This window comes from Bubalus kerabau, chromosome 4 (genome assembly GCF_029407905.1).
Source record: "Bubalus kerabau isolate K-KA32 ecotype Philippines breed swamp buffalo chromosome 4, PCC_UOA_SB_1v2, whole genome shotgun sequence".
NCBI lineage: Eukaryota > Metazoa > Chordata > Mammalia > Artiodactyla > Bovidae > Bubalus > Bubalus kerabau.
In genome coordinates, this window is record NC_073627.1 from 140,501,993 (window position 1) to 140,516,815 (window position 14,823).

General features: G+C 41.9%; 1 protein-coding gene across 1 annotated transcript in view; it reads right to left on the reverse strand.

Annotated features, from left to right (window-relative positions):
• Positions 1-243: 243 nt before the first annotated feature.
• Positions 244-14,823, reverse strand: part of EBF2 (EBF transcription factor 2) — a 221,448-nt gene continuing 206,868 nt past the window's right edge. The window contains exons 15-16 of the mRNA XM_055578771.1: positions 9,991-10,158; positions 244-3,170 (exon numbers count right to left, since the gene is read on the reverse strand). Of these exons, the coding sequence (XP_055434746.1) occupies positions 3,139-3,170; positions 9,991-10,158 (200 nt within the window). The 3' untranslated portion in view covers positions 244-3,138. The remainder of the gene's footprint in view (positions 3,171-9,990; positions 10,159-14,823) is intronic.

Below are 14,823 nucleotides of genomic sequence, written 5' to 3' on the forward strand. Positions count from 1 at the left end.
ATTCTCTCCTCCAAGTCAGCACCACAGAACACTTACCAAGTAAGCAAAAGCTGTAGTAAAATTTCCCAACAAGAGTTCAGGGACTAGCAGCCATGAGAAAATCCTCAAACTTAAGTATAAATTCTGCCCCCCTCCCAAAGAAAGAATAAACCCCAAACTTGATTTTTTCCCACTTAAAAAAAAGAGAGAGACAAGTTCCAAATTATTTTTACAGTACAAAAATTTTATTTTTTGTTAGGATAATTTAAAGTTTAAAACTGAAGTAGACATATTCATTTTACAAACAAGATATTCTTTCATAAGTAAGACCATTAAAAACAGTAAACAAAAAAGCTGTCTTTACAAAAAGCTCTGTGCATAGCAACTTTATACTGTATATAACTGACAAAGCAGAAATGATCAAATGAAACTATACAGTTTGAAAATGAGACCTTACTGTACAAAAGTTAGAGAAGGGGATGGTTTTTAAACCATGCATATTGGAATGTGCAAAGAAAAACTGGGGAAGAATACGATGCTGTAACAAAAAAAAGAGAGAGAGAGAGATAAATAATGCAGTAAAGTGTCCCTTTAAATGAAAAATCTTAACACAGCTCCTTTTACAAAGATAGGATAGAATTTGTAGTTACCTATAGAAATACTTATTTCAAGTGGCACAAAAATAACCTGGAACCAGAATGATTTAACAGCAATGACTAAAGAGGACAGAGTAGCTTTGTTTTTAATTTATTAGTACACTAAACATTATCCTTACACACATTTGTACACTTAAATAGATCTGTCGCTGCTGAGGTTCTAGCTGAATGGTCAAAGATGTCTGGTATTTAGTTACACACATTTTTCGGTGTAAAGCTACCGAGAAATTCTACAATCATTTTGAAGACAGTACTGCACTCATCTTCATGCAAGAGCAAAATTCACAGATTCTAAAAGCAATTCTACTTAAAAAAACATTTCCTTATGTTGGATTGGCTGGAATCCAGGTCTAAACATGCTTAATTTCATTCTGCCTTCACTTTTGGATGGTGGTGTGTGTCATCCACACTCTTCCTCTTCCATCACATTTTTCACTGGGGAACGTTCTCTTGTGTGTTTCCCTGTTTTGTTTTTTTGTTTTTTTTGGTGCTTTAGGCCCTGACTGTGAGGGACAGTCAGCAGGATTACAAGCAAGCCAGGTTTCCAAACTTGGATTATCATGTGCGTAGAAATAATATTTGGATCATATTGGGTAGTTCTGGAATAAAGGCAGATAAGACCATTGAGGGTTGAATAGATGTGGGCAAATGGAAGGGAGGGAGAATTTATGACATCATCTAAACTTGGCTCAATGCACTGAAGATGTTTGTCCAAGAGAGTTGCATCAATTTCTAATTGGAATCCTAACCTAATACCCCAAACTGAAGTCTGTGTATAGCCTGTACTGTGGTATCACTTAGTCAACTAGGAGAACCCTGGCCTGGAAAAAATGACATCCTTATTGGCCATTGAGATAAGTCTGGATATATCTCCAAGACCACACAGACTTTTAAGACTTAGCCCCATTTTAGCAGCTCCTTCAAGATTTCTCCCACTAAGACCTAGTCCCAGAACTTATGAGAGTCCGTCACAGGCCTAGGGAAATATGCTATTTGGAACATGGCTGCCCCTACCCTCTGACTTTGCTAAGAATCTAGGTTTCCATTTCTTCAAATATCAGAGGAAAGAGGGCTTATAACCTGCCTCTTCCTCATCCTATCGCATTCTTGCCTGGAAACTGTGTCAAGCAGGATACAGAGTTTTTTTCAGGTGAGTTTAATGCCATGAAAGGGGAAATCTGCGGTGATAAGGAAAGATGTGGACATCCTAATATTGATAAGGAGGAGTCTGAAAGACAGAGTCAACTTCTTCAAACCTGCTTCTGAAGTTCTATGGGGCTTACATCTCTATGCTAAAGCAGGCCACCAAAGAGGAGGGAACGTGGGGCTCTGAACAGGAAGATTCCACAGGGGCCAGTTGGTTGGGGAAGTCACGTGACTTTGGCTGTCTTTAAATGAGCCCTGCCTTTTCCTGGGGGTCGCAAGGCCAGGGGTGCACTGAGACGGGGGAATTCTCTGCACTTCTCAGGGGAGAATGTCGGGAGCTAATGTGAATTCTTAAAAATTATATATTCACAAAGAGTGAATACCAAAAGGGACATATAGGCTATTAGAAAGCGGACGGAGCTGGGAATGGATGGATGGGTTTGAGTATTTGTGTACGAGCAAGGACTTGCATCTTTGTCTCTGCACCAGGTTGTTCTACATAAGGTACATATTCTTGCCTGTGTGGGTCAATAAAATGATGGAAAAAGAGGGGGATGCGGGGCAGGGGATAAGAGTCTAGTAAGTAACTGCAGTAATAATCACACACCTTTTAAACTTGTTACTACCTGTTTGCATCACTTCCATTTTACATCAGGAAGAGAAATTCCTCTCTCTTCCAAAAAAGTCTGAATTTCTACCTCTACTTACAATAAGTTACACATTTATTTATTTAAATAATTGTAAAACATTTAAAAATTTTTCCCTTTTTTTGTTTTTTTTTTTGTTTGTTTGTTTGTTTTTTAAGGAGATTAAACTATAAGCAAACACACATACAAGCACATTTCATCATTCGATTCAGGTTTCGTTTTAACAAAGTCTTTCATGCTGGTACCCTGTTTTGTTCAATTTTTTTTTTCTGCATAAACTAAATTGGTATCTGAAAGGCTTCATAGAAAATAGAAACTTTCAACTTTTTTTTACCTACAAAGAAAAACAAATAGTATCCAAAATATTAAGCATGAATTGTTTGCCAATTTTTTTTCTTAAATATTTTACAAACATAGGAAGGTGGTTCTCATAATGTTCGTAACAAAGAATTGCATTTCTGCTCTTAGCACTGACTACGTCAATGACATCTTTTGTCCTTGTTCCCAAGAGGGTCAGTTTGTGTAGCTACCATCAGAGCTACATGAGAAACAGGAGACCAGGTTAAGAGGTGGCTCCTTGCAAAGCCAGATCAGTCCATCATGTTCACCTGGGGGCACAACTCTCCCCAGAGAGCTCCTAGCACTTTCTTTGTTATTGGTCCATCAGAGTAAGTAGTTTTGTGCTATAAGAAAGCTGTTCTTCCTCTTCTTTACATCGGGGGCACGACAAGTCCAGTCATGGCTGTAAGGAAAGAGTGGACACAAGCATGAGGTTTAGAGACTCTTTACATTAAAGTTTAGAACCCAGAGAGAGGGGTAGGGGATGGGATGGACAGTCTCGAACAATCCGGGGTGATGGTACCTTCAGCTGATGTGGGAACCCACTGTCCTCAGGTCCCAGGTGGTGCAGTGGTAAAGAACCTGCCTGCCAATGCAGGAGATGCAAGAGACTCAGTTCGATCCCTGGGTCAAGAAGAGCCCCTGGAGAAGTAAATGGCAACCCACTCCAGTATTCTTGCCTGGTGGGCTGTGGTCCAAGAGGTCACAAAGAATCAGGGACACAACTGAAGTGCCTGACAACCCGTGAGAGGCACTGAAGCTTTAATCACTGAACATAAAGCTTGCTGCCTTACTGAATCACTGAACCTAACACAAAGCTTGCTGAAATTTTGCTTCAGAGGCTAAGAATCATGTTGCATTTCATATTAATGGGTTGTATAATTGACATATAAACATGTACTAAATTGTAATATGGATATATGTGTAAGATAGTTTTCATTATTAGACTAAAATAATTTCTAGATTACACAGTTTCAAATCACTTAGCTGGAAGAGGAAAATAAATTCCAGGTGCCAAGCCTATTGAGTTACTTACAAGGCATCATTTATAATAAATCAGACTTTCTACCCATCCTGGGTTTCTATCCATTCTAGCTGAAATTTGATGAGTTTTCTAACTGGTTCATCTTCCTTTGGGGTGCACCACTATCTGGGCTTCCCTCATAGTTCAGTTGGTAAAGAATCCACCTGCAATGCAGGAGACCCCGGTTCTATTCCTAGGTTGGGAAGATCTACTGGAGAAGGGAAAGGCTACCCACTCCAGTATTCTGGCCTGGAGAATTCATGGACTGTATAGTCCATGGGGTCGCAAAGAATCAGACACACAACTGAGCGACTTTCACTTTCACTATCTGTGATGGCCATTCACTAAGGGATGCTGATTCACTGGAACAGAAGGGCTAACTTAATTTAGCCCTGATTTAGGAGTCACCCCAATCTCTACTCTTCATCCCCAATCCAAGTGCAGTGTCCAGTGCCCTAGTCCATCCATCCATCCTAGTCCCTAGTGCAGTATCCATCTGGTCAAGTGGAAAATGCCTGTCTGGGCAGTATCAGGTTCAAGGTGTCCCCTTGATATGAAAAGTAAAGCAGCGTCAGCACAATGTAGAAAAATCACACACCAAAATGCATCCCTTTGGCCTTGGCTTTCGGGGGTGAACCCACCGAACTTGCACATTCTTGGAACCTGGCAGAGTAGTTTCCTTGTGTCCAAATGTCACACTGTATCTAGAATTTGATCCTTTAAGTTTTATTGTCAAAGCCTCATCTAGAGGGCTTATCAAACATCACAGAAGCGTTTGGCCAAATGGTGCTCACTAGGCTTATAAGCAAATGGCCAAAATTCTTCCTGCTTCTTCCAACATCTCTCTCCACCCACTTCCTTCCTTCCTTCTTTCCTACCCCCTCCCCTCCTTGCTCCTTCTCCCTCTCTCTCTACCCCTTCTCTCTATGCCAGCTCGTCTTCTCAGACAAGATTGTCAGCCGTCTATTTCCCTGCCCATACAGCCTTTATTGAATGTTTGTGAGATCCGGATTAAGGTCTTACACAGCTAGCAAAGCCTTAATTATTTTTGCCTGTATTACTATATATTGAATCGATGTAACTTTTCAATAAAGGCAGTTCAATTCTGGACACTCCCCGATGATTTGGAGATATAGGAACTCTGGTAATTATCCCAGAGTGTAGGAGGGTTTTGGTTTTTTTTATTATTCTATTTTTTTTTTTCTCCTGGAGGGAGCTGGAAAATGAATCTGGCACATAGTGCATAATATCATCTTGACAATCTATACTCATCAACTGTGAATGCCTGATAAATGAGGTGGAAGGTGGGGGAAATGAATAGGGCACGTTGAGCTCCCCGGCAGTAGGTCCGGGGCTCACGTTTTCAACTTTAACTTGTCTATTACACTTCAGCCTCATCAGCCCCTTCCTTTTCCTGCATCCTCAAGAGAGTTATCTAAAGGGCTTATTAAAAGGGCAGAGCCTCTCCGAGAACAAGATCCACTGCATGTCTGGAGAAAAACATATTTCACGGATTTTGCTTCTTCCTGGTGTCACGTTGGGCACTTGGGTGGGCGAGACTCTGCTCCGTGGTGACCCTGACTTCTTGCTTGTAGAAACCGTTGCCAGTGTGTGCATGTCCATCACACTGCTATATTTAAAATGGATAACCAATAAGGGTCTACTGTACAGCACAGAGAACTCTGCTCAATATCATGTGGCAGCCTGGATGGGAAGGGAGTTTGCGGGGAAACAGACACCTGTATATGTATGGCCGAGGCCCTTTGATGTTCGCCTGAAAGTATCACAGCATTGTTAATCGGCTACACCCCAATGCAAAATAAAAAGTTTTTTTAAAAAAGAAACTGTCACCAACAGACACAAAGCAAAAGTTAATTGGGAAAGTGCGTAACTGCACGTTGTCCAATTTCTTTTTACCTTTGACATTTTATGGGAATTGTAACAGTTACTCTTCAGTTCAGGTAGAAAGTAGGTACGGATGAATGCTGAAGAGAGGAACTACTATAATATTTCTGTCCCCGGAGAGTCTAAGGGCTGCCAGAACTCAGGCTCTGGGGTCAAAATGTCTGAGCTCAAGTTCTTCAGTCACTGGCTGTGTGGTCCTGGGTGAGCTCCTTAACTAGACATGGTGATAACTGGATGACCTTTGCCTTTGGCTCACAGGATGCTGGAACAAGATAATTCGTGTAAAGTGCTCGGTCCAGCATCTAACATGTAGGGTCCAGGCACTGTCCACGAGTCTTGGAGAGTGTTGGCTGTGCAATCTTCCTGCGGGCAACTGAGACCACCTCACCTTACAGCAGGAGAAGAGAAGAACCTCCCTCTCAGCCTGTGATTTTCAGGCTCCACCTCAGACCATCTTTTCACTCTCCCACTGTCTGTCCCTCAAGAGATGGAGCATCCCACCGTTCAGCCGCCACCACCCCAGGATCCCTTCATTCAGTGTCTGTGGGCAGCACATTCAAGGTCAGCTCAGCTCTCTCTGTCTCTGCACCAACCGGACACCTGGTGTTGCTGGACCTTGAACTGCTGGTCACCTGGTCCAAATGAGGAAGAACAGGAGTGAAGGCTTCTGGAAGGCATCCTTTGTCAGCCCCAGCCTCTCTCTGCCAGGCACGTCCTTTGCTTTTCCTGGTTCTTCACACACATAACTTCTCAACAACCTTGAGAGAGAGCAATCAGTTCTCCTGTTTAACAGTCTAGGAACCCAAGGTTCTTGGATGACAGTGACTAGTATAGATGCCCCAGCATGAGGGAGGCTGAGCTCCAATTCCAGCAACATCTGATGAAGTCAAGTTCATACACAAGGGCATACTGTGTAGCACAGGGAACTCTGATTAATGTCATGTCCCATTGTTCCAGTGTTCTTCCCACCGTGGGTAGTCCTTGAGGTTCTCCGAAGAATTATTTCTCCATGCACAACTTTATATTTCCATAGTTCTTTCTAAGTTTTTTAGTCTCCAATTCCTAATTTAAGTGTCCTTTTTGTTCTTTTCTCCTTCTCTTCCACCTTTTCCTTCTCCAGCCCCTCCCCATCCTCCTCCTCCGTCTTAAGGTTCAAATCACCAAGGGAATTTGGAGGGAGTTTTAGGACTCCAACCTGGAGGAGGAAAGGGCAACCCACTCCAGTTTTCTTGCCTGGAGAACCCCATGGACAGAAAAGCCTGATGGGCTACGGTCCATAGGGTCACACAACTCCATTCTGACCAGTGGACCACAGAGGGCCTTGGGCATGCATCCACCAGCACAGTGGGGATTCCAGGCCACGGCAGCCAGTAAAATATTTGTCCTGGCCTCTCTGAGGGCCAAGAGCCAGGTAGGACTCCTAGGTGGGTCACCCTAGATACCAAAGACCCCAAAAATCTGAGTCAACTAGCTCTGCTCCCCAATTCTGTCCCTGCATGAGAGAGGGGTGGCAGGTGGCAGTCAAGTTATACTTTTCTTCCTCCAAGTGAAGCTGAAAATATTGGCAAGAGTTGCCTGGAGGGAGGAAAAAGCTGTACCCTCCTTTTCCTCTTCTGACACTGCACTCAACTTTAGTCCTTCTTGGGCCTCTCACTCTGCATTTCCCTGATGAGACCTGTGTGGCCCCCACCAGACTTAAGGGACATGACTAAAACCATAAGACTTGGAAAGGGGAGCCATCACTGCTGAAGAGGTGGCGGGGAAGGGGAAGATGTGGCAAAAATTCAGCAATTGTTATACTTAAAACGGATAACCAACAGGGACCTACTGTACAGCACAGGGAACTCTGCTCAATGTTATGTGGCAGCCTGGATGGGAGGGGAGTTTGGGGGAGAATGGATATATGTATATGTATGGCTGAGTTCCTTTGCTGTTCACCTAAAACTGTTAATCAGCTATGTTGTTGTTTAGTTGCTAAGTCCCATCTGACTCTTTGCGACCTCATGGACTGTAGTCCGCCAGGCTTCTCTGTCCATGTGATTTCCCAGGCAAGAATACTGGAGTGGGTTGCCATGCCCCACTTCAGGGGATCTTCTCTACCCAGGGATTGAACCCACATCTCTTGCATTGGCAGGCAGATTCTTTACCACTGAATCATCCCCTATACTCCAATACAAAATATGGAAATATATAGACTACCATATATGAGATAGATAGCCAGTGGGAATTTGCTGTATGACTCAGGGAACTCAAACCGGAGCTCTGTGACAACTTAGAGGGGTGGGTGGTATAGCTATGGCTGATTCATGGTCATGTATGGCAGAAACCAACATAATATTGTAAAGCAATTATCCTTCAATTAAAAATAAATAAATTTTTAAAAATTCAGCAACTGTTCTCTTATTCCAGTCTGGAGGTAAGGCCATCATGGGGAAAGTTCTGGGCATGTCCCCTCATGCTAGGCTAGAAACCACTGGTCCTTGATGAGAGACAGGGCAGTGGAGATGCCTAGCTACAGCCTCAGCCTGCTTCTCACTGAATCTGACATCTGGATGAAAAGCAAAATATATATATATATATATATATATATTTTTTTTTTCCCTTCAAATATACAGATGTTTCCAACTATTCCCATGCTGGGTGGCATGTAGACCCAGCTGCTTTGTCTCATTAGAAGCAAAAGAATTTTCAGGGGCTCTTCTGAGGGCTGGATTTTCAAATCTTATTTCACAGTTTGTCTGTCAAGTCACTTGACTTCGAGGAGGCACCATCACTCAAATGGTAGAGACGTGGCAGGAACAGGCCATACCTCCCAGAGCCGTGCTCAGCGCCAGCTAGCGAAGACACCCTCACAAGTATCCCGCCCCCACACAAGGCTCAGGATCCCCTGTGCAATCATAAAGCCACCAGGCAGATGCAGTTCCAAGGTCAACACGGTCCATCGAGGCTGTGCTGACCTCAGAGGCTTTGATCCACGAGGGGTTATCCGAACTTCTGCCCTCTTTGGTTTTATCCAACACCACCTGTCGTGAATGTTTTGCATGTCAAGATGCAAGGAGCAGCCTAAAAATAATGTGGGGCGTCAGGCTCCCCCAGCGCTCAGCAGTTTCCAATTTGCTCTCATGCCATCAGCTGCTCCCATTCACAGTGAGGTGATTAGATTCTCATGTGCTCATCATATGCATGCTACATCATGTCATATTATATTTTAGGACATCACTGAAGAACAAGTCTGATGGGTGATATTAATGCTTGTTCTTAGACACAGTATATCTTTCTTCCTTTCTTCTCTACCCCACCCCTGATTGGGCACCTGCTATCAATTTCACCAGCATGAAACCAGAATTCTCAGAACTCGCTGGTTGCTTCTGATGGATCTTGTCCATTGGTGCCATGGGACTGGGAATGCAGTGTGGGTGGCAAGCCGATTCACGTGGCACCTGCTGTGGTGGTCAGGTACCTTAAGGGAAATAGTGACATGGGCTTGTGAAAAGCGAGGTCTGGAGGGCTTCCCTGGCAGCTCAGTGGTGACGAATGCACTTGCCAATGCAGCAGACACAGGTTTGATCCCTGATCCAGGAAGATCCCATGTACTGTGGAGGAACTAAGCCCATGCACCACAACTACTGAGCCTGTGCTCCAGAAACTGGGACCCACAACTACTGAAGCCTGGTGCTCTAGAGCTTGTGCTCAGCAACAAGAAAAGCCCTCACACCACAACTAGAGAGCAGCCCTCACTTGCTGCAACTAGAGAAAAGTTTGCACAGCAACGACGACCCAGTAGAGCTTTAAAAAAAAAAAAAAAAAGGCAACATCTGGGGAGTCCAGACACTCCTGGAGGGTCCACATGGCTCTGTTCTTAGTTGCTCAGTCATGTCTGACTCTTTGCAACCCCGTGGACTGTAGCCCACTAAGCTTCTATGTCCCTGGGGATTTTCCAGGCAAGACTACTGGAGTGGGTTGCCATGCCCTCTTCCAGGGGATTTTCCCAACCCAGGGACTGAACCCATGTCTCCCACACTGCAGGTGGATTCTTTACCGTCTGAGCCACCACCCTACCTATTCTGTGTCCTTGCAGAGTTGTCTGACTCCTCTATTATTCCCCCATCTTGCCCTAGGATAGAGAACTAGCCCAGTTCTACAAGTCATGCTGGTCCCACGATGAAAACACCAAAGCATCTCCTTGTAGGGAAATGGCTAGAGACACAGAAGGCTGCAGGGCTGTTTGCTGTCACTTTGTGGACTCTGTGGCACATGAACCACGCTGACTCCCAAGGTGCTACAGCTTGCTTACCTCTGAATCCGTTTCCATTGCCACTGGAGCAGGCAGGCGAAGGGGAGCCTTGGGGCCTGATGACAGGGGCAAAGGCACTCTTCTGTTTGACAGCAGGAAAAACTGAAGAAGAAAACGGGAGGATGGAGGATGTGCTGGAAGATCCAACAGTGGGACTTGATGACATGACTGGAAAGCAAAGGACAGTCCTTCTTTAGAAAGAGAAAGATCTAGGAGTTAAGTTCTTTCTTCGGTACATACAACCAGTACATACTGATTGCAAAATTACGCGTTTGTTCCAGGCATTGTTCCAGATTCCAGGGATTTGAGAAGAAGTTGAATGTGACAATGACCCTGCCCTGTCCCTTGGAAGGAATAGACAAATGAAACAATGAGTAGGGTCATCATCGTATTGGTGTGAACATGATGCTAAGGAGATACATCCGGGCCGGGTGCTTTTCTGCCTGGAAGAGTCAGGAAGGCATCAGCAGGAGGTCATATTGTGATAGGTCTTAATCCACAAGTACTGGGTTGGCCAAAACATTTGTTCAGATTTCTCTGAAAGGTATTGTAGAAAAACCCAAACAAACTTTTTGGCCAACCCAATAGAAGCTCAACACGAGAAGGCTAAGACCAACCTCTGAAAAATGATCAAGTCTACTAAAAAACAGAAACCTCTTTTTTTTTTTTAATCCTAAAATGTAATCTTGTCTGGGATCCATGTGCCTCCCTGGCAGTTCTCAGGGCACCAGAGATTTGCTCTGTAGGGTAGGCATCTTCTCAGAGTGTGCCATCTCTATGGGCCACTTCCTCATTAAATGTAAAAGTTTATTAACATTGAAGAGATTACCTCCCTTCTCCCTCTACTTTCAGAGCTCCTGGGAAATAAAGCTGCAAGGCAGCCTCCTCTGATGTAATGTGTAGGAAAAAAAACACACCAGTATTAACATTAAAATGACTTCAAGGAAGCCAAAAGCTAACTGTTGTGATTTCCAAGAAAAATAAAGGCAACTTACACAACAAAGTGCCCCACCCATTAATGTCAGATACTCCACCAACTTACATCATACAAGAAGATAATTTTCTTCCAGGTTCAATTTGCTCGAAAAAGAGGTAAACTTGAGTTCACACATGTAAAATTGTTAGAGAGAGCATTTTATAGTATATGGTCAAGTTTCAGGGACTCATTCTAGCATAGTGTCCAGAATTCTGAACTGTCCCAAGTCATATGACTTAGAATTACTGGAACATATGGCAAAGGCCATAATAAAGGCTAAGAGTGCTGACTTCTACTTCATATCATCAGTAGTCCAGATAGTCCACAAGTAAATCTGAAACTGAGGACATGAATGTGAGTTAATGTTTCAAGTATAAGGTGAATTTTGGAGGTCCAGTGTTCTGATGGCCTTTGCAAGACTCCATCCTCATTTTTCCCCTCTCCCTATAAACGTAGACATTCGGCTGTGTTCACACAATGGAGTATACAAAGCAATAATACGGCATGCCTCCCATGCAATGTCTTTTACAGCTGATCTACAAACCAAAGACTTAAAAAAAAAAAAGCTTTATCTAAAAACTGCTCATCCTGAAATGGTCCTGGTTTAAAGGGCAATGCAAAAGGAAGCACTGGAATACATCCCAGTCTTCAAAAGAAAATAATTGGTGGTATTTGTAGCGCTAGTGGTAAAGAATCCGCCTGCCAATACACAAGACATAAGAGACAGGAGTTTGATCCCTGGGTCAGGAAGATCCCCTGGAGGAGGGCATGGTAACTCACTCCAGGATTCTTGGCTAGAGAATCCCATGGACAGAGGAGCCTAGTGGGGTCACAGTCCACAGGGTGGCAAAGAGTCAGATACAACCGAAGCACCTTAGCATGCATGCACATGGGAGAGGGCACAGGGTTAAGCCTGGAGAATGGATTTTATTCGCAGGTCCAAGTCAGTCTCCTCTCTAGCCTTGGTTTTAGCATCAGTGAAATGTGTGTGTGCGCACAGGGTGAGTGGCTGGGACCTCTCCTCTTTCTGTAAGGCCCAGAATTAGAGGCCAAAGGAAAGCTGATATGTGGAAACCCCTGATTCTGACCACCATCCAGTCTCTGCCATACCACGTGATCCATGTGGGTACCAAAATGGCGCCTTGGTTTCTGGGTCTGCAATAGCAGAATCTCCCCTCATACAGCATGAGAAAGGAGGGTTTTTATAATGTGAATTAGGCATGCACACACACATGCATACATATACTTAATTCCATTTATATTCAGCATATAAGTCATTTCTAGTAACAGATCCTAAAGCATGCTTATTAGCGTGGCCACCTCTCAGTGGGAAAGGAGTCATCTCAGACTTCACCAAGTGACATAAAATTGCTGCAGAGTTGAATAAACACAGAGCTGCAAAGTGCCCATTTAAAATATTTTAAACAAAATTTTTGCAAAATGTCAGATTATATACAAATTTAAAATTTAATACGTTTATAATAAAAATCCTAAAAGGAATTTTAATATGCATATGTTAGCAAACATAATTTCTATGTTTATTTTAAAAAATGCTGTAAGAGCCAGAAGTTTCATTTAAATTTTTTTAAAGAAGTCTTAATATCTTAACAGATATTAAAACTTATTATAGATCTATACCAATGAAATCAGTGTTATACCAGCATAGACATAGACAGACAAATCCTTGGAGAAAATAGAGTCCAGAAATAGACCTGGATATATAGGAGAATTAAAACTTAATAAAGGTGACATTTCAAATTAGTGGGGAAATAAACACATAGGAACAATACACTAGCCATTTGGAGACAAAATTTAGAGTGCATCTTCATATTAAACACAAAAATAAATCTAAATAGATTAAAGGGTTATTTTTAAAAACAAAATTATAAAGGAGCTAGTAGAAAAATGAGGAAGTTATATAATTTACCTCATCCTTTCCACCCCAAAGCCTAAACAGAACATCATAAGATAGATTTGTCATGTAACAAAAAATATCTATAACACATACAGAAAAGGCAAATGACAAATTAGGAAAAATATTTTTCATAATTTATTTAGATATATTCAGATCCTCAGTAGCTAATAGGTTTTTATAAACTAATCAGGAAATGTCCCAATAGAAAAATAGGCAAAGGACATGAAAAGAAATGTCACAGAAGGAAAAATGAAAATAACCAAAAGACCTTTATAGACCTATAAATGGTCAGACCAATTAGTAATCAGATGCAAATTAAAACAGTAATGAGATGTTATTTTCCACTTGCCAAATTGATAAAGATTAAGAAAAAATTAAGAAGGCAGGGAAACAGATACTCTCCTTTTCTAAGGGGAGTGCTAACCTCTCTGGAGGAACTTTGGTAATATGTATCAAAGAATTTGAAAACGTCCCTGTCTTTTAACCCAGTAATTTAATTTCCAGAAATTAATTCCAAGGAGGTAATCATAAATGTGCAAAAAAAAAAAAAATCCAAGGACATTTTTATAATCATGAAAAACTGGGAAATAAGTGAAATGACTAGCAATAGGATAAACTATATTAAATCCATGAAATGGAACACTACACAAATGTTAAAACTAAGATTAAAGAAGAGTGTTTAATGGCATGGAAAGATATGCATCCTCAGATGAGTACAGCAGAACACAATAATATAGACAATGAACCCACTTTTACTTTTAAAAAAAACATACAAAACAAAAGTGTAATAGGATGTGATAGGCATCTAATTTTTTTTTTTTGTTTGTTTGTTTTTTTTTTTTTGGCTGCACCACGTGGCTTGTTGGATCTTAGTTCCACGATCAGGGACTGAACCTGGGCCCTCCGCAGTGAGAGATCGGAGTCCTAACCACTGGACTGCCAGGGAATTCCCACACCCAAATTTTTAATGACATTATCTAGCAGACAGGATTGTGAAAATTCTTGAATTTCTTCCTTTTACTCATCTATATTTTCAAAATTTTCTATAATGAATATGTATTACTTTTGATGTAGCAGAAAACAGTAAAAGCTGTTAAAAGAAACAAATGGAAAAATCTCTTATTTCTTTGGTAAAAAATAATACAATCCTTAGCAATAGACATAATAGCTTTCCTGACGTTAACATTTCTCTTCAATCTGAGGCTTAATTGCCTGTAAACAAGGTTACCTGTTAACCTTTCTGCTACAAAAAAAGCAAAGCACCAATAAATTTACAAATTCCTGGGAAAACCTTGTTGATTGTAGTTAACTTTGCAATGTAAACGTCACTCCTAATATCTGTTTTCCATTCTTAGAACACAGGTCTATATCACTGATGAATTTTATGGAGCCTAGCTTCATATCTGTGACTTTGAGAATATTGTCATTTTTCTTCTACTCTCTTTTTCATTCATCTTATGACAGAAGCCCATTAGCTGTGCATCAGAGCAGATGCTGCAATTTTCAAAATATATCTATCCATGACTGCAAGGCTTACTTTGAAAGTTACCACTGGTTACCTCTGCAAAGAAATAAAGTGTATCATTTTGTTTCCTTTTTATCTAGAAATGCTTTTCAAAGCGTCTATAATGAGGTTACAATTGTCATTTTGTTCAGTTGCCAAGTCATGTTCAACTCCTTGTCCTATGATTTTTTTCCCCCTTTCTGAAGAAAAAGACAATAGAAACACACCAAAGTGTTAATAAGGTGTTTTTGTTGTTTGTTTGTTTTGTTTTGTTTTAATGGCAGGAGTAATGCTTTCTTTTAAAAGCTATTGTCAGGACTTCGCTGGTGGTCAAGTGGTTAAGAATGCACTAGCCAATGCTTGGGACACAGGTTGGATCCCTGATCCAGGAGCTATGATCCCACATGCCTTGACGCAGCTAAGCCCCATGAGCCACCA